At 42.3% G+C, this 18,981-nt stretch overlaps 1 protein-coding gene across 13 annotated transcripts in view; it reads right to left on the bottom strand.

The window, feature by feature from the left end:
* The window catches only part of NFIA (nuclear factor I A), a 251,913-nt gene that overhangs the window by 85,458 nt on the left and 147,474 nt on the right, over positions 1-18,981 (bottom strand). For all 13 annotated transcript variants that reach the window (XM_051796575.1, XM_051796589.1, XM_051796620.1 and 10 more), the window contains one exon: positions 6,246-6,320. In XM_051796575.1, the coding sequence (XP_051652535.1) occupies positions 6,246-6,320 (75 nt within the window). The remainder of the gene's footprint in view (positions 1-6,245; positions 6,321-18,981) is intronic.

Raw genomic sequence — 18,981 nt, 5'->3', positions numbered from 1 at the left:
TCTAAGATTCTATGATTCCCAGCAAAGGCAGCAGCTCTGGAGTGTAAGCAAAGGGATCAAAGTGGTGCAAATTGTGTCAAAACTCTGTTGAAATTAAACCTTCTTATTGTAGCATCTGACAATCCACCACACAACCTCCCTATCCCTGTCCCTGTGTCCCAGGAACATGCTCTGGCCCCACACGAAGCAGCAGCATGATCGGGAGCTGCGCTCCACCACAACAGGCTTTTCCATGCTGCAGCCTGCACAAACTCCAGGTAGCAACACTAAAAACACACCATTTCCCCCTGTAAGAAATGCAAAGTGACCTTCTGACAGATCAGGAACACCTCCCAAACAGGAAAGGTTGTCAGAAACTGCAGTTGTGAGTCAAAACAAAATTCTCCACCTTCATACTGGCATCAAGTTGCCACCTGACCCAGAGCTCTGAGCTGCAGGTGAGTGAAGGGAAAGGATCCCTCTTCCCCCAGCACGCAGCGCACAGCTCCCATTTCAGCTGCTGGCAACACAAAAAATTCCCTGTGCAGGTGGGACACGCTCGAAGGGGCAGGAGCAGGTAGTTTGTACAAAAGGAGGAGGAGGAGGAAGGTGGGTACCTCTGCCTGCACACTGTGCTACTCCCCGGATGCAGGACAGCATCTCCCTGCTGCCAGCCTGCTCCCTCCACTGCCAGTGTGTCAGCTCTGTTCCTCATCCCAAATGTCAAGAAAAATAAGAGAGAAATTAAGAAAAAGCCCTCTGACTTAACCTAATTTGAATATTTATTTTGAAAAATTTATTGAATTACAGAACAGGAAACCCACTAAATAAAACCAGCCAAGTTGGCATTTGTCTCCCTTGGAATATGGCACTTTCTTTTAGCCACCTTAATATTTTTTCCATTTTTATGTATTTATTTTTACAGAGGGGCTGGGATGTGACTAGGATCATTACATGTGTAACACTGCAGCGAAGTGATAATGTGTTTAAGGTTAAATGGGAGAAACATGACATTTGACTAATAAACTTTTTCCTGTGTTGTGACTCCATAAACAAAGGGAAACACACTGTGCTGCTGCTGAGAGGAAAGGGGAGCTGGGTTGTTTTTTTTTTTTCCCAAGGGCCTTTGTTTCCTCCACACTGTATCATTAGATTCAAAGAGGTCTTGCCGAATACAACAGATATGAAATGTGTGATGTTCATTTTAAAATTACAAGTACAGCCTGCTATTGACCGTCTAATTATGCTGAGTTCCATTTATAAACATAGGTAACCACTAAGTTTATAGAGACTTTTTGTGCTGCTTTAATAGGATATTGATCGAGAGCAAGGTTTGAGTGGACTGCCATTGAATTGTGTAATGGCATACAAAAGGCAAGGTCACGGCAACTGTTCACTCTATGCCTGCAGTCTATTTTTTATTATAATCTTTTTTTCTCCCTCTCATACCCAAGCCCACACAGTGAGTTTTGGATGGCAGTGCTTTGCTAAGGAATATAGAGTATCTTTTTAAATGTTAATTTTCATGCTGCTGACTTTAACTGCCTTCACTAGCGTAATGCTTAGTATAGCAGAAAACATACAGGCTGCTGTTCAGAGAGCTGGTTTATCACACCCAGCTCTCCCACATGTGCTCTGTGAGGAGGAGGAGGAGGAGGAGAACTTCTCCTCCTCCTCTTCGGCTACAGGGAAGGCATCCACCTGCCTGGCCCAGACCCACAATAAGAGCCAGGCACCTCACATCTTGCCCCAGGCACCCAGGACATGCTGGGGTTCACAGGACTTTCCCTGCAGTTTGCTTCAGCTGCTGCTGGATGAGCGGCATGAGAAAGATGTGCTACCTCTGTCACACCCACACTGTGCCTGGAGCACTGGCAATCACTCTCATTCCCAGCTCTTGCCCTCACCGCAAGGACAGCTTCAGCCCCTTTCTCCACCCTGACAGCTGTCATGAACCAAGCCTGGCATTGCTGTGGCAAGATCCTGAGCTTTCCACAATGTCTTGGCCACAGAAGCACCTCTTACCTGTGGAATTAGTGTAAGTGTTTCAGGGATAATTAGCTGGACCATTTCTGTGTTTACACAGGAGCAGTAAGCAATTGCAGGTACATTTGTGTGCTTGTGGTGCCACTGGCTCATCAGAAGGATTAAAAGTCACCCCACTTGCTCCTCACTGCACACAGCCAACACGTTAAACCTCAACGCGTGGCATTTTCAGTCCAGGGTGCAGTCAGAATTCCCTTGTTTATCAGCACGAAGAATGATGTCATTTTGACAAATAACACACCACCAAACAAATATGTTTGATTTGGCTCTAGCGAACGTTCATAAATCCTAAATCTTTCTTCACATCCTGGGCAGTGCAGTTTATCTGGCTGCTTGAAGGACCTCCAAGGGAGGAGATCTTCCCAGCAGCTCTCTCTGTACAGGAGCACGTGGTGTGGACTGAAAGCCAAGAGGGGAATGTGTTCCCCATGTCTTTCTCCCTGCTCTAGCCTGCCACGACCTCCCAGCTCCTGCCAAGAGAAGGGGACTGTACACTTGGCACCACAGCCACCCCTCTGCCAGCACTTTCTGCAGAGGGTCTTTTCCAGTGCCCTGAAGATAGCTGCCCACAGCCAGTGGAATATTTTCCTAACAAGGGGAGAAAAGGAGAAGGTTTCACTTGGCCAACAGCTGGCTGTCAGTTCCCAGACCCGTACATCTCCAACGCTTCTGCCTCTGAGCCTTTTGTTGCCAGCACAGACCTCTCCAGTGAGGGAAGAATGAAGTCTCTGTTATCTAGAGGGGTGTCCTCAGTATCTCGGGTGACAGACAACACTTAGAGCCGCGCTCACACCCTCTGCCTGCTAATAATGCAGGAGAGCTGACAGCATGATCTGCAACACCCACATCAGATGGGCTGGAGAGGAGTCTTTGTTTTTCAGATGCACATCTATTTTCTCTGTTTTACTGGGCTCTGCAAGGCTCAGCAGCTGGGCAGCATTTTGAAAGAAAATCTGCATCTATAGGACTGAAGAAAGCAAGTTTCTGTTACCAACACAGTCTAGACTTGTTCAATAGCACACAGAAAGTGTGATGATCAGCACTGATAGGTAAGACAGATAACAGTAACAGCTGACCTTTCGCTTGATTAATTCATTCCCCAAATTTGCATGACGGAGACAACTGCCTCTTACTTGAGACTCCTTGTCATGTGGACCTCTGCAAACTTTACTAAATAAACCCAGCACATAATTGCTACCAACAATATTTTGTAAGATTAATTTTACATAACAGTAGCCACAGGCCAATTAAAACCGAGTGGAAATTATTTTATTATTTTATTAATAATATTTTAAGCATTATATTTTCAAAAGAAAGCTGGAAAAAAAATTACAGTGGGCACATACGAAGATGACCTCTTTGGAAAGAAGATTGGTCTCAAATCAGGACACAGGAAGACGTAGACAACCCAGCAAGGGTTATATTAACTTTAAAAGACCTTGCCTGCCAATTTAGGCAAATATGCAGCAATCACTTTGTTGCTCTGTTATGTTAAATAATTCTTTGAATATGAGCATGTGAATTCATTCTGAGTTTGCTGGGAATTTGCTGCTAGACTTGACACTAAACATATCCTACTGGGTAGCCAGGGCATGTCAGGCTGTGGGCTTCTCAGACCTCATAAAGTAAACAAGGTTACGGCTGGTCAGTACATGTCTGGGGCATCTCCAAGGAAAATCCAGGGTGCTATCAAAAGCAGTGTAGCTAAATCAGTTGCTGGCACTCTTCCCTCTGAGTCAGTTTTGAAGTGATATCCCAATATGCTTTGGGGACACTATTTTTGGTAGAGGTGCTGGCTTGTAGACAGGATATAAAACTGAGGTCTTGACCTCCCAGGATTATTAAAGAGCCCATGAAAAACAGTGCAAACCCCTGTGTCTGGAACAGATAAAAGCTGAATATCTTTATTTTCCCCCACTAACACCTTTTTTCTTATTTATGATAAAGTTTGTATTCTTTCTGCATGCAGGTGCCCCATCCTTGAAAGTGGTGCACTTCAACTGCAAGCAGAGGGAACATTTCAGACACAGTTCATAATTTGCAGAACATGCTGAGTGCTAGGATTTTGATACCCAGTGTTTTAGTTTAGTTACAATAAAGTATCAGGGAAAATTAATAAGCATGAAACATGATGCTCACAAGGTCAATGCCAAGCTCTGGGGGAGGTTGGGACTGGTGCTGGGGCTGGCTGGGAAGGCTCCAGCCCTGAGTGGGGCACTTTCCTAGCTAGAAAAAGTGCACACATGGAGCACGACTGACAGAGTCCAGAGGCAGCTCTGCTGTTCAGGGCTCCTACAGCGCAGATAAGATTGTGGTGAAGTGGGATGCCTTACAGAGGGGGAGGGTGAATCCTTTGGGCTTCAAAAGCCTTGTGCTGTCACGCCGAAATAAAGTGACATAACACGGAGATGTTCAAAGCCTGGTGATAACTTGAGTCTGTCCACCCTGGCTGCAGGTACCAGCAAGTCTGTGTACTCAGTACAGTGAGTTAGATGCCAAAGCCCCTCGTTAAGCACTTCGGTAAGTGAACTGATTTGCAAATGTGCTGAGCACTCAGCAGCTCCTCTTGACTTCTAAGTCCTCTTAACTTTGTCCTTCTCTCAAAATTCCCACCAGTTGTCAGGGAAGAAAACTCAGGAGAAATGTTTTCTTCGAGCTTTTTCTCTCGCTGCCACTCTCCAGAGCATATAACTCTGGCATTCATGTATCTCCCACTTGCCCTGCTTTCCTTGTAGCACCCTATTTTTAATATAAAGCCAATGTGTTAGCCAGTGTAAGCCTTTCCAAAAGAGGAAATAAAACAGGAAAATCCTTATACAAACTCTGTGTTCTGATTCAAAACCACAGATTCTCTGCTAGGTTTGTGCCAGTCAGACTCCAGTCCCAGAAGGACTTCAGCTACATGCTCAGAGCCAGTACACAAACAAATATTTCTATCATCAAGGAGAACCATTTTGATCACTCTTGATGCTAAAGAGATTGGTTGCACACCCTAAGATTTTAAAGGGGCCCACAGCTGAGTGGTCCACCTGGAGCACTGATGATTGCTGAACGTCACGTTATCCCACTCTAGTTGGACAAAAGATCATAGAATGGTCTGAGTTGGAAGAGACCTTAAAGATCATACAGTTCCAACCCCCTGCCGTGAGCAGGGACACCTTCCACTAGACTGGGTTGCTCCAACCTGACCTTGAACTCTTCCAGGGATGGGGCAGCCACAGCTTCTCTAGGCAACCCGTGCCAGGGCCTCACCACGCTCACAGGGAAGAATTTCTCAGATCCCCAAAGGACCAGTACCTATAGCCCTGGCTTAGCAGTAATGCCTCTGCAAGATGCTGTCCATACTCTCTCCTTGGACTATCTGGATTATGTCATAGCAAAATACAATCGATGCACCTTTGATCAATGGAACAGGGTGGTGACAGGTACTCTTAATTCACTGTTGTTAGTGAGTATTGACAAGCCTGTAATGATCATGCTGCTGTGTGTCATTCATGCTGGGGGCATTAGCATTCTTTAAAGGTCAAAAAACAAATCCTTCTAGAAGGCAGAGTTCCATACAGTTAATGGAAAACGTCGGCCTGGCGAAGTCAAGATGTGTGAGATTATCAGGGCCGAAGTTGGTACAGTTGTTGGTATTATTAATGACTTCAGCAATTTGCAGGTGTACAAACCACAGAATCACAGAACATCCTGAGTTGGAAGGGACCCACATGAATCATCAAATTCCAACTCCTGAACCTGCACTGGACAACCCCAAAAATCACACACAAAGACATTGTACGCATGACGTGGATGAACACAGTGTGGAAAAAACAGCATAAGAAAATTTCCAGGCTTATGTGCACAGATCAGATCATTTCTAGAGGTCTGGTCAGAGTCCTTGGATCCTCCAAAGGAGCCATGGGAAGCTGATTTCTGTAGGTATTTATCTGCACTCTGATATGGAGTCTGTCCATTTTCAGCTGAGTACCAGATGAATTTGTACAGGCAAGTTTACAGAATCAATTTTTTTTTAACTTAGTTTAAAATCCTGCTATTTTGTTTTTGCCCATTAAAAGATGTGGCATATAAATGCTGTCCACTAGCAAGAACAGGGGAGAAGTGAGTCTCAATTTTCAAGATGCTGTTTCTGAATTGGGAAAGGGGCACAATAAGAATAAAAGAAAAAACACTGGCATTGCAGAAACCACATAAACTGGCCACAAAATGATACTTACTTTGTGAGACTCTTACTAGCTCAGTCACACTGAAAACACCTGATGTGACAAAACTGTCCTGGAAGCCCAAATGTCCTACAAAACAAACAGAGTGAGAGAACTGCGATTAGCTTTAAGCATTTAATGACAGTATTCTCAAATACTTTACTTTCATTTAGACTTAAGATGTGACATCTAATTTCCCACTTAGCAGTAATTATTGTTTATGTAGGTGGGTAACTAGTCATACAGCTATGTAGGCTGCTTTGTGGTTTCTATCTAGAGGTTAGGAAAGCTAACATGACACATCAGCGGGGAGATTTTTACATGTTAAAGCATCTCAACAGGAAATCTGAAACAAAAGAGGACTATTTTAATAAACGGTTACCTTGGATGACCCCTAATGACTTCACAATTGAAATGAAAATACTGTACCTAGGAAACAGACAGGACAGCTAAGTTCCATAATCGTTTTAAACATTATTCTCTAAAGAAACATCTGATCAGGATTATCTACCCATTCATTCAAACAAAACAAGATTTAAAGATGTACTCTTCATTTTTCTAAGGTTACACTAGGGAAATCTTAAAATAGCAGATGGTTAAAAAAATTTAAATGAAGGCCTTTTGCACCAAAAAAATATTCTACTATTTCAAACTATGCTTTGAAAAGAAAAATAAAACTCTATGTTAACTTTGAGCTGTGGACTGTCTGTAGGAATCAGGGCGGACACATCCACACTCATCTCCCTTGTGCAAGGAATGCCTCTACACTTGGTATCAAAATGTTATTGCACTTTACATAACAGTATTTTCCTTCTTCTCTGCAAACATGCCTACCACCAAATGTTCATTTAATTTTCACGGGTATGATCAGTGACAAAAGGAGCAGTGCTGGGGCTGCAGCCCAGTGCGAGCGCGAGGGGTGGGGTACAGCGTCTCACGCAGGACAGAGCTGGACTTCAATTAGAGGGAGGTCTGCAGTTGGTCGGCCAGGCTGACCTCCTGCTTTTGAAATCAGGGTCAAAGGAGAAATCGCAGGATAAAGAGATTATTAAAAGAACTGTAAAGTCCTACTTGCCCACAGGATAAGTGCCATACCTTTTTAGGTTGCCCTACTTAGAGTCACTGATTCCAGCGCACGCACACATATATTATTGAATGTTTTGCAGGGACACCATCTGCTCCGTCGTTAATTGTTTGTCAGGCTCAGTACGATTTCCCTACATTCCATATATTCTACTGTACCCCATACTCATCCCAGGAATACCTGTTCACCTTTGTCTAAGGACCAGAGCAATAGGCCTAATGCAAGCTGCATATTTGATTCCCTGGCTTTCTTTTGGGGTTGTTTAAAAAACCCAACATATACAACATGTACCATTGACATTTCTACCTGGAGAATAGGATGCAAAAGAAATACATCCTGTGTGCAGGACTACAGAGTAGTCAGGGAATATTGTCAGGGAATATGTCAAGGAAAGGTTTGGGAGAGATCTGGAGGGAGGAAAGCCGTTCATCTCCAGCCAAGATCTCATGGAATTCTGCTCCTACACAGAAGAAGTTCCCTGTTTCTGTGAGGAGCCCACGGTGCCAGATGAACGCAGTCGCTAAGCTAACAGACTCCAGACAAGTTTCTACATCAGGCATCTTTTTATACTTCAGCAATAATGATGAGTTTTCAAACTGTGTATATGTATATCTTTGGGCATCCTTGTGTATGTGTGTATACATATGTATTATGTACACAAACATATAAATATACACAAATCTGTCATGCTCCAGCTGTAGATAAATGTACTATAAAATATTGAAATTGATGCTGAAATTCAACACAAACAAATTCCTCAATCTGCAAACAAGGTTTTTATTTACATCAAGAGAATAAATTTTTCTCTACTTCAAATGAATAAATATTCTTACGAGCTTTTATTTTTCCTTATTTTCAATTTAGAAATGGTTTTCAGAGAGCTGTGAATGCTTTTGCCTGATCTGCTTTGTATTTTCCCATAATAAAGGTGATGACTACCTCATTCTGCTTTTTAGAAACAGTTGCTGGCCATACACGTTTGTTCATCGACAATTTCCCAAGTATTTTTAATATGAAGATCTACTTTTCATATGCTGCAGCAGACTTGCCTATTGAATTAAATGATCTGTGAATTAAAAATAATTCTCTTAGGTCTTCACTGAAACCACTCATGTGCCTAAAATTAAGCATATGCTTAAGTGCCTTGCTGGATCAGGGCCAGGATGCTTACTACTCCGCAGAGCCCTTCGGAGGGAAGCCAGTCTATGCTATATAACTTCTCACACTGTGCTCATCATGGCAGTATCTGAGCAACTTCCAGAAGTGCATCCAGCAATGCCACGAACATCTGTCACGTGTTGTTTTTTCACAGTGCACCATCCTGGCTCTGCTCTGGTGTCCACTCCCACCTGCATTTCTCAGGCAGGTTCCTAGCTCACGAAGAGTGAAGGTGAAATTTAAATATGGGAGGAAAAAAACTCCAAATCACAGTCACTGTAGCACATTTGGCTGATTTTTTAAATTAGTCTAGAGCCTTTGTAATTATCCAATAAAAATGTGATTGTTACACAGCTAACAGTGTTACCTTAACTTGGTAAACACAGGTAAAACCAAAAATGAAAATGTCATTTTAAATATATACTAACTCTCAGGGCATGAGAGAAATTGAATAAGTTATCTTGGGCCTGCTGACCTCATTATTCCTATTTTGGGTATACTTGAAATGTCTGCATAGTTCTGCAGGAACATTCCTCATGGTTGTACATGTAATAGTAATCATTAAACAACAGCATGCAATGGGTGTGATTAGATTTTCACCCTTCAATACTGCAAATAAACATTTCACAAATGAAAGGTGAATTTCACAATTCTCCAATTTGCTATTTACTTATAAACATTAGGAAATCAGGGGCTCCTCTTGCCAATCATTAATATCTTGATACCCATAAAAGCAATGCTTAGAGATGTATCAGGAATTAATTTTAATACACTGTTAGTGTGTGAATTTACAGTTCACTAGAACCCCACGGAGGTTTAAAGATTTGCCTGGATGGCTCGGATTGCAAAATCTAGGCCTAAGACTGTTGCTTTTGCTGAGCTTTTGCAACAAGAAAATGAGAGAAACAGGACAAAGAAGCTAGAAATGTAAACGAAGAATGACTGGGAAATAGCAGGATTGACAAAATACGTGAAGAAAACTTTAACAGGGGTCAAAATGCAAAGATACATCAATTTGGCCATTCCACTTAATTCTGAATGAGAAAAATAATGGTAAAGTCAAGCAATTACATATGCAGATGTTAGCATTAACGAGCTCATGTACTGAAAAGATGATTAAACATCTTGAAAGCTCATGAGATTTACTTTTCATACGGCACTTCACTGAAATATGTTCCCTGCGATAGTTTTGCTCAATGTCCCAAAGACAGGACATTGAAACTGCTGTATATGACAGGTTATCTCTGCAGCTTCGTGCAACACTCACAGTTTGGTGGTGAACCAGGTGTTCAAAGTTAACCTCATAGAGCTCATTCACTGAAATTCTGGGTACAGATTAAGACACCAGGCTGGCCAAGGCAGGCCCTGACTCAGCAAAGCCGCTGCAGCACATACTTCAGTTTCCTCACACGCCTGACTAAAGCACATGGTTATTGCCCTGCCAAATAAAGGTGGGCTGACAACACTGAGGAGGAATTACAATATGCTGTTGAATCATTCCTTCAATGCAAGTCTAGGTGCAGTAGCACTTTGCTCATTACCTAAGATCTCACTTCAGCTCATGAGGACGATCATATTCCCCCTAAGGGGGAAAAATCCCAGGTTAATAAGATCAAATTCAATAAAGCAGATCAGGATAGTGACTAACAAATCATATGCCATTACCCAATCACACTTTTGTTATATTGTACAAATGTGGTGCAACATTATCATAACAGGTACCACATGGAAAACATCCTTCCATAGCTTGATGACTGCTTTAATTGGGGAGAAAATTCATAATGTGATTTACATATTCTTCTTTTGGATCCCAGGAGAGAAGCCAGAAGAAAAGGCTTGAATTGTTGGAGTTTAATTCTGATCTCAAAGAAGTTTTAAACAAGTCTTTCTACACTGATCAAACAGAGTTTCACCTCATTTTCTCCTAATTTACACTGGCGGAGGAGAAATCAGGATTAGGCTTGTTGTCTAGTGCTATTTGTTTTGAATTATTAAGCAAACATTCCTATTTCAATGAGTAAACGTGTACAAAGGCAACTAACCTTCGTCCTAAAATCGAGTTTACAGGGGGAGTATTGTCTGCTTTCCCAATTAATGCTGTAAAAAGGAGTCTCAGACGTTGAGCTACCAATCAAGAGCTTGTGTTGTAGCTTGAGAAAATCATGACTGATGCAATTACTTTTATGTAGAAAGTCTGAATATGGTCTATAGGTTAAAGTTCATTGGGTTATTGTTCCTTAATTGAATATCAGAAGATGTTTTCAAGGTGGTTGAGGTATTATTGTTATTTAATTAGCAGGCTTCCTTGTGTAATCCAACAGTATTATTTTTACTCTAAAATAGTTAGATTGCACCACAAATACACAAGGTATTTTCTAAACAGAGATACAGCTGGTTTCCTGAAATCCAAGCTTAAATAAAACTGGGAGAGAGTTACTTCTTTGAAGATGACGAAGTCCAAATCTAGTTATTTCTCTTCCACTACAGTCTGAGTGACAATGTATTAAGATTTGAAGAACAGCTTTTTGGGAGACTTTGATTCCTTTTCAGTGTTTTAAATTACACAAGTCCCCCAAACTAGCACTGAACCCATTTCTAAAGCCTTTTTCATGTTCAGCATCTCACTATACATAGCCATCTTAAAACCTTAAAATAGTAATAATCAATTAGGGTCTCAAGCCTATTATCTTAACCAAATGCCTGATTAAAAGAAAAGCCCTCTCTGCTCGAAGTGCAACTTGATTCCTTTTGGTTTTATCCTCTATCTAGATAATCCCATGTTTCACAAACAATGCTGAGCAATAATGTTGATGAGAAAATTAATGTCTGTATCACACAGCACATGCAGGCCTGGAGAGAGAGGATGTTATCAGAGGGAACCCGGCTCACCCCGAGGACTCCCAAAAGATTAGCTGTTCCACAGCTGCACTGGCTGAGGAGGATGGGGGTGATGGAGTTAGTCCTAATCTGCATTCTCCAGCAAAAAGGAAAAGGCTGAACAGGCGTGCTTCAGTCAAGACCTTCATAACATTTACACTCTGCTTAATTGGAAGGTGAGTTTATCAAGCCTGGGCTTGATAAAACTGCAGAGAAAAACTTCAGCATTATCCCACACTGGAAATATAAAGAAAGATTCATGGGGCCATGCCACATTTGCTAACTTCTCTAAAAAAAAAAAAGAATATTGAAGAGACCGTCCATCCCAGCCACAATACTCTGTCCAAGGGAATGTCTGTGCCATTCCCACGGCAGACAGCACCAGGGAGCTGTGCACAGGCCTGGATATTGCACGTAGCAGTAATAAAATCTGCATTTACCAACAGCCCCCAAATACTGATGGCCAGAGCTGCCACAGTGGCCTTGTTTTAATTGCTTTGTACAAAATGCATTCCTCAAAATTGTAAATTATAAGACTTTAATGGTAAATTAGACCACATTTTTAATTCATGGACGTTTTATAGAAGAGTTAAACAAGACATTATACATTAAAGGTGATACAGAAACCTCTCTCACTCCCTGACAAACGCTTCCACTTCTATTTCGGCTTGTTATTTCCAATTTAATTTTAATGCTACAGCAATAGTTCACCTTGGACAAATTGCACATTTTCTTATGAAATAACTACAGGGCCACATGTCACAGATGCCGTTATTCTCCCTGACTTGCCTACCTGCCTTTGGCTGAGATTTTAAGAAGCACCAGAACTTTCTTTGTGGCCCATAGCAGGATGGATTAGACCGTCCAGGGCATGTCGTGTTAGTACAATAGAGGAACACTTTTAAGACTTTAAAGTCATGTAATACAATTCTAGGCTGGATCTTTCTTGTTAAAAAAAGTAGAATGGGAGTCATTGAAAGAGAAAAGGGCCAATATTTGACAACAGAAATCAGCATAACCTCCTAACAGCGGCAGTCATGGATGACTGCCCTTTGACCCAGGGAGATTATGTGGGATTTCAATGACAACAGCTGGAAGTGAGCATGTGAGAATAGAGAACACAGATCTGAGGCCTCCTACAAAAGACTGCACAATCCCTGCCCAGATCTGAGTGTTGATTAGAAATTGTTTCCTGGTCCTGGCTTAATAGACTGTGATAATGAAAGTTTTGTTAACCCTTCACAATATGCAAAACCATTGGTAAATGATTTGCCTTTTTGGGTTTTTAGCTAAAAAGTCTGTATCCAGCAGACAGTAAAATTGTCTGTCTAAAATTGCTAGTTTTTGTGGGTGCCCAGTGCTCAAGTTCAGCTCCTTTTCGTAACGTTTTTGCAGTCTTGGTGGCCATGGGGAATCAACATCTGAAGATGCTGGGAAGTGGTTCTGGGGAAGAACTCTCACCCCCTCCCTAGGGAACCTACCTGACCCACCACAATGGGCAATAGGTGTCCTCCAGAGGTGAATTAGACCACAAATACACATGTAATGTCTCCCTGTGCATTGCTTTCATAGTCATTTTAGAATCTCTAGTAATAACAATGCTTAATTATTCTTTTGATATGTGTCATATTGCAATTCCAGAGTCTGGGTTGCAAATTAATAAACATGGGCCAGAGGAAATGTGGGATCAGGCTTTGTCACCAACAGCCTGATCCTGCAGCAATCTACTGCAACTTCATGTCTTAGGAGATTCAACTCATTTTATATTTAAATGCAGAGATAGTAGAATTAATGGCAACTTATTACTGTTAATGAACCGATCACAGATTGCAATCAATCATGCCAGGTTTTGTCCAAGTGGTGGGCACACAGATAGTTCCTTTCTCTTGAAGAAAAAGGTCTTTTTGAAACATTGAAAGCCCTTCAATTCACGTTAAAGACCTCGTGTAATGGAAACCATTCCAAGATCTAAGATGTCTGGTGTGGTTTTTTATTTCTGCTGACTCCTAACATTTTGGGTACTTTTTCATACTTACGTGTGTGAGAAATCAGTCAAATACAGTTTTTTGATATAATGATAAAAATTTAGAATCTCCCTCTCTACCATATACCCAATTCGATACAAAAATTGCATTAATACTGATAGCGGCCTATAGCTTGAAAAACAACAGATGTCTTAAATTAGCATATTTCTGTTTCAGGTCCTCAATCCAAAAATCAAATTTTAAAGAAAAGAAGAAAAAAATCATTATAAATGGTCATACTCATTTGGCAGCTTATAAAATAATGTGCCTCCTCAAAAGCATTTCAAAGTAAATGAGATGAAATCTACCTTGGGATAATAATTCTGGAATATTTATAGAATCCAACAATAAAAAAGAGTAATAAAAAGAAAAGTCTGCCTCTCTGCAAATAATAATATGAAGGAGTTATTTATCTTCATGTTTTCATATCAACTCCGGTTACAAGAGCAGTGACAGCTGCGATCTCCAAGGTCTGTGGTGATACTGCCAGTGACTCAGTGCCCAAATGAGCCCAGAGAAACCACCCGGTTTCCCGGAGCTTCCAGGAAAGCTGATGGCATGTGCTTCTGCAGGGTGCTTCCCAAGCATCCACCAACAGGCACCTACCCACAGGCACCCACCCACTCTCTCATCCCAGGAAGAGGGGTACTGCTGTCCTATTCCCCCTCTGTCCTATTCCCCCTCCAAAGCCTTTGTAAAGTGAATGCCCCAATGTCACGAGCTCGGCATTGCATTAACCCCAGGACCCCCCAGAGAGCTGAAAAATCTCCTAAAGAGAATAATGTAAGAATAATTTCTATCCAGCTGGTAATTTTTTGATGTCAGCATCATGTTTCTGGTACAGTCTGAAAACATGGATTTCTACAACTCATTTGTCTGTGGCCAATCTCACACACTCCATCAACTGTCCTTGCTCCTCTCTCCATCGTCTGCCCTTGCTCCTCCTACTCCCCATCAAGTATCAACTGACATTTTGCCTCCTGAATTTTGTTCACTGATTTCTAGGAAGCTCCTGGCAGGAGCAAGGGCTTGTAGGAGCCGACGGCGGGGCCACATTCTGGTCTTCACACTGACGGAGACTCTTTTGGTACATGCAGAGTCTACTTGGGTTTACACTACTTCAAATTAGAATTTAGCTACAGTATTAATGCCATAAATATTATTGTTCATGATGTGTGAAGAACATCAGTGTGAAAATAAATGTAAAGATATTTAAAAACTGGTGTGGAATACTTAGGTATTCAGACTAATCACGGGCTGAAATAAGCACATTTGTTTCAAATCCTGTTTATAGCACTACAGCCCCTCCCTCCTTTAAATCTTCCTCTTAACCATAGTGATGTTTATTGAATACCTGTCATTTCTCCAGCAGCATGTGCCAACAGCGGCTCACCAGTGCCAGGCTGCATGAAAACCCTTCTGTCTCCTATTCTCCAAGGGGCTCCCTTAGATCAACCACTACCATACCCAATACACTGAAACCCATAAATTTGCAGATACTGCAGTCAAAATTCTTAACAGGAAAGTGCACCCATTTTGCCCAGTGTAGCATACTGAAATATCACATGGTGAGAAGCATTTCTCACCATGTGTAAACTGTCAATTTGATTTGAAATTAAAATTTTTGATTAACATGAGCATTTCTGAGCCTCCCGCTGGCAGCAACCCTATTGCTGAAAAGTGACATGATTTGTGACACACATGCTGTACAGAAGCCCCATGCCAGCAATTGTTAAACCCATTTTCATTCTGCTTTAATACGGTATGACACTCAGGAAAATAATTTTAATATTTAGGAGAAAGGGGGTAAAGGCTTAAGGACTGAAGTCTTTTATAGGTGTAAAGCAGGATTAGAGCAGCACGAAAAATCAGCATGGGGGTCTCCCCGTCTTGTAACTCATGTCTCTTTTCAGCAATAGGAACCATCTGCAGGAGGCTAAGAAAGGTCCATGCTGAAGCACAAAGCCTTCTTTTAAATCCAGTTGATATTTCAAACACAGCATGAGGTACTTTCCACCTATGAATGCCGAGATGCTTGTGCACGGGGAAATGCTCACAACTCCAATAATTAAACCCTCTCGGATGGGAGCTGGGATTTTCTGGTTTCCACAGCGGTCTGTTATTTTTCCATGTTTATCATTTCCCTGGAGATACCAGTGGTGACTGGAGATGCTAACGTTTATATGGTGAATTACTTACGAAAGAGGAAAGTTTTGTGACTGTTAAAGACTTTTAAGGCCAGGAATCTACCTCTTCATCAGGGTGGTGGGAAGATTTTTGTGAGTTTAAGCAGCTACCAAGAGAACACAAGAAGCAGGACAGGTTTTAAGGCTCTGATGTATGCACGCAGGAGACAAAAGTTCAGTGGGGATTTTTATAAACGTAAGCCTGTGTCACTGCTGCAAGCTGCTGACTCAACTGTGTCACCTGCGTGTTTCTCAGAGTGGATCATTTTTTTTCCAGTAACATCATGTTCTGAGGAAGTTTATCATGAAACAAGTATCACGAACAGTCATTCTGAGCAGCAGAACAGCTTTGATATGTGTCGACACGCATTTGACTTTTCTTTGAGCTCCTAACACTATTCATCACATTAAACACTCTGCTCTGCTGGACTCTCTATTCCTAGTAAACACAGAGCAATTTCTAATTGCCATAATACAGCAAGTTAAAAAAATATAATATTTTAAAAACAACTTCAGATGGTGAAATGAAATACCAGGATGATTCAGATGCCCTGGAACTATTCAGGCCTGAACATAAAGCTGTGGGCTCATTTATGTTAATAACAACACTCAAAACCTCAATAACTCAATCTGCATGATAAACACAATCCTCAATAAAGCCATAATACATAGTGACTATAAGTATGCAGGTTCTTTTAAACAAGTCTTAAGTTTAAGTAAGCATTGTGTGCAAATATCTAGTTTAATTAGTATATTGCCAAGAAATTATACATCTACACTCAATGATGCTGTAATTATTTTAGGATCTATGAAACCCTCCATCAGCTGGTGGTAGTTAAGTGCACCCTCCAAGGTTACCCTGCAGACATGCTCGGAGCTGAACCAACGGAGTCTGAAGTCCTGTGGACACAGAATTAGAGGGCTATAAAAAGAGGCATTGGTTTTTTGGGGGTCGGTTTGTTTGTTTTTTTTTAATGTGCACGTTAGTTTATAGTTATAGGAATAATCCACATATTCAGATAATATAGCACAATTCTCTAGAAAAGCCCAGTGTCCAGGAGGAGCCTGTGGGACAGGGTCAGGTGAGAATGGGCATCCTCCAGTCCCACTTTGCTGAGTGATATGGACACAAACCCTGGTGACTTCATTAGCTGGTTCCTCTAATCCTCCCTTCCTGGCACTCCTCTCTCTTCACACCTTGGCACTTCTAAAAGACTATGGCTGAACACTACGATAATGGAAGCTGTAGAAATATCTGCTGAAGATTAGATAGTATAAATGTGATGTGAAAGTAAGAATGCTGTGCATGGAGGCTAAGTCACAAAAGGATCAGCCAGTTCCACCTTTCCCCACGGGCTTTCCTCTCCTTTCAAAGCTACTTCTTACACCTCCTCTGCTGACATCACCTTGAGCAAACTGTAGTTCACAGTAAACCCTGTGGATATTGTGTTACTTTATTTAGCTATTGTCTTTTCTATTGAATTCTTGGAATTTTCTCTCCAGGAGGCTGTTACTCCTCTATTCTCTGTACAGAACAATAATCTCCTATCTCTGAAGACTTTTAGTCCCAAGCAAGTTGATTTCCACCAGGTTTACAGATCAGTTATCCTTGTGGCTTGAGGAAAGAGATTTTCCACTAGTCACATAGACTGGTTTGGGTTGGAAGGAACCTTAAAGATCATCTTGTTCCAACCCTCTGCCATGGGCAGGGACACCTTCCACTAGATCAGGTTGCTCTAAGCCCAGTCCAACCTGGCCTTGAACACTTCCAGGGATGGAGCATCCATATCATCTGTCCTTGACCGCCCACATTATGGGGCTCATGAAGGTCAGTCGGGGCGACTCTGAAAGATCCCAACACAGAAGTTGGGGATAACCTCATGAGCTTTTCTCCAGCAGCACCTGGGCTGTCTCACCTTGGACAGCAGAGTACCAAGGTAAGTCTCTGGAATAAAGCTTTGATGTAGCATGGAAGACAGAAAGGGGTGGGTCTGAAAGCACAGTAATACTTGTTTAGGGACATGTCAAGCTTGCACAAGACCTAGACACAAAACTTGGTGCTTATGGATGCAGATGAGGCCACTATAGGCAAACACCATGTGCCTAACATGTCTGGTAAGTTCCTTTCCAGGCAGCAGAGCGATCCCCAGTGCAGTGTCACCCTCTACATGGAGGCCCTGCATGATGAAGCCTGGGAACTAAAGGAACTGTCCTCATCACCTGCTAGCAGGGAACAAAGTGCCTCCACTCAACACAGAATCTCTGGGTGGCCACCAAGGTCTGCACCAACTTCACCTGAGTTACTCAGGACATCTCCAGAGAGGAAAAAAAGGGTGGAATGACTAGCACAGACACCAAGGAGTCTCCACAAGGGACATGTCACTCCTCATCTGCCTCTGACTGACTCCACTAGGAGTGTGAAGGTACTTGAGCAAAGTACTGCACTCACCTAGAAGCAACACAGCCCCCTCCCTGGGTGACACAGGCTCTCTGAGCTCATATCCCAGGCTCTACCATGCCTCTGCCTCCTCCAAGCACTGAGGAAGAAGCCCCACAGACTTATTGACTCAAATCCCAAGGTCTGATGCACTCAGGGTTAGGTAGGCAACTACACTTTCAGACAGTGGTGGAGAACATCCAGTGTATTAGTGGATAATTCCCCCAGCCAAGTCCCAAATGAGCAACAAAAATCCAGTGGGAAAAGACTGCTGGATGTGGAAACCAGCAACAGAGCTCTGCATGATGAGTGAGACTCTCCTTCCGTTTTATTCTAAGTTTGTGTTTTGTAGGGCAGGATGCCCTGTCTACATTCCTTCATGGACTAAGAATGGACATTTATTAACAAGTACTTGGGCTGACAGCCCAAAACTCTAGACTCCTGGCCTGGGACTGTATGACAGAGGGTCAGTGACCCCGTTTGTGTGTACTTCTACAGACACATGTTGGTGTGATAGGGGCATTCACTTTCTCAGGTTCAGGCCAAGGTCAGGCCAGAACATGGACTTAGTTTATTCTCTCTATGTAATCTGCTCAGGCTGTAGCCCAAAGAGGGCCTCGGAGTTCACGAATTGTGAGTGCATTGTGAGGGAGTCAAGATTTAGAAAGTAAACAGAAGGGGCAGAGAGGGACCTTCTTTGTCCTCAGCTGATTTCAAGGGCTCATCACATGCATGGCAGATTTGGTGGTTCCAGAGGAGGTGCTCAGGGAATTAAGATGATATTGGTGGGATGTCTTGCTCCAGGAGCATGCCTCCAGCAGCTCAGACACTTTCTTGGTGTAACAGTTCATCTCAGAGGACCTGAGATGAATCTGTTGCTAGAAGCTGGGTTGGGCAGCTAAGCCTACGCAATCCCTTCCTGTGGTAGAAGACTTGCCTCTCTAGAGCCTCTAACCAGTTCCCAGCAGTCACTGTCTGTGGCACA

This window comes from Manacus candei, unplaced genomic scaffold (genome assembly GCF_025592945.1).
Source record: "Manacus candei isolate 608988 ecotype Guabito, Panama unplaced genomic scaffold, ASM2559294v1 h1tg000005l, whole genome shotgun sequence".
Taxonomy (NCBI): domain Eukaryota; kingdom Metazoa; phylum Chordata; class Aves; order Passeriformes; family Pipridae; genus Manacus; species Manacus candei.
The sequence above is the reverse complement of the archived record's forward strand: the minus strand, read 5'-3'. Positions and strand labels throughout refer to the sequence as shown.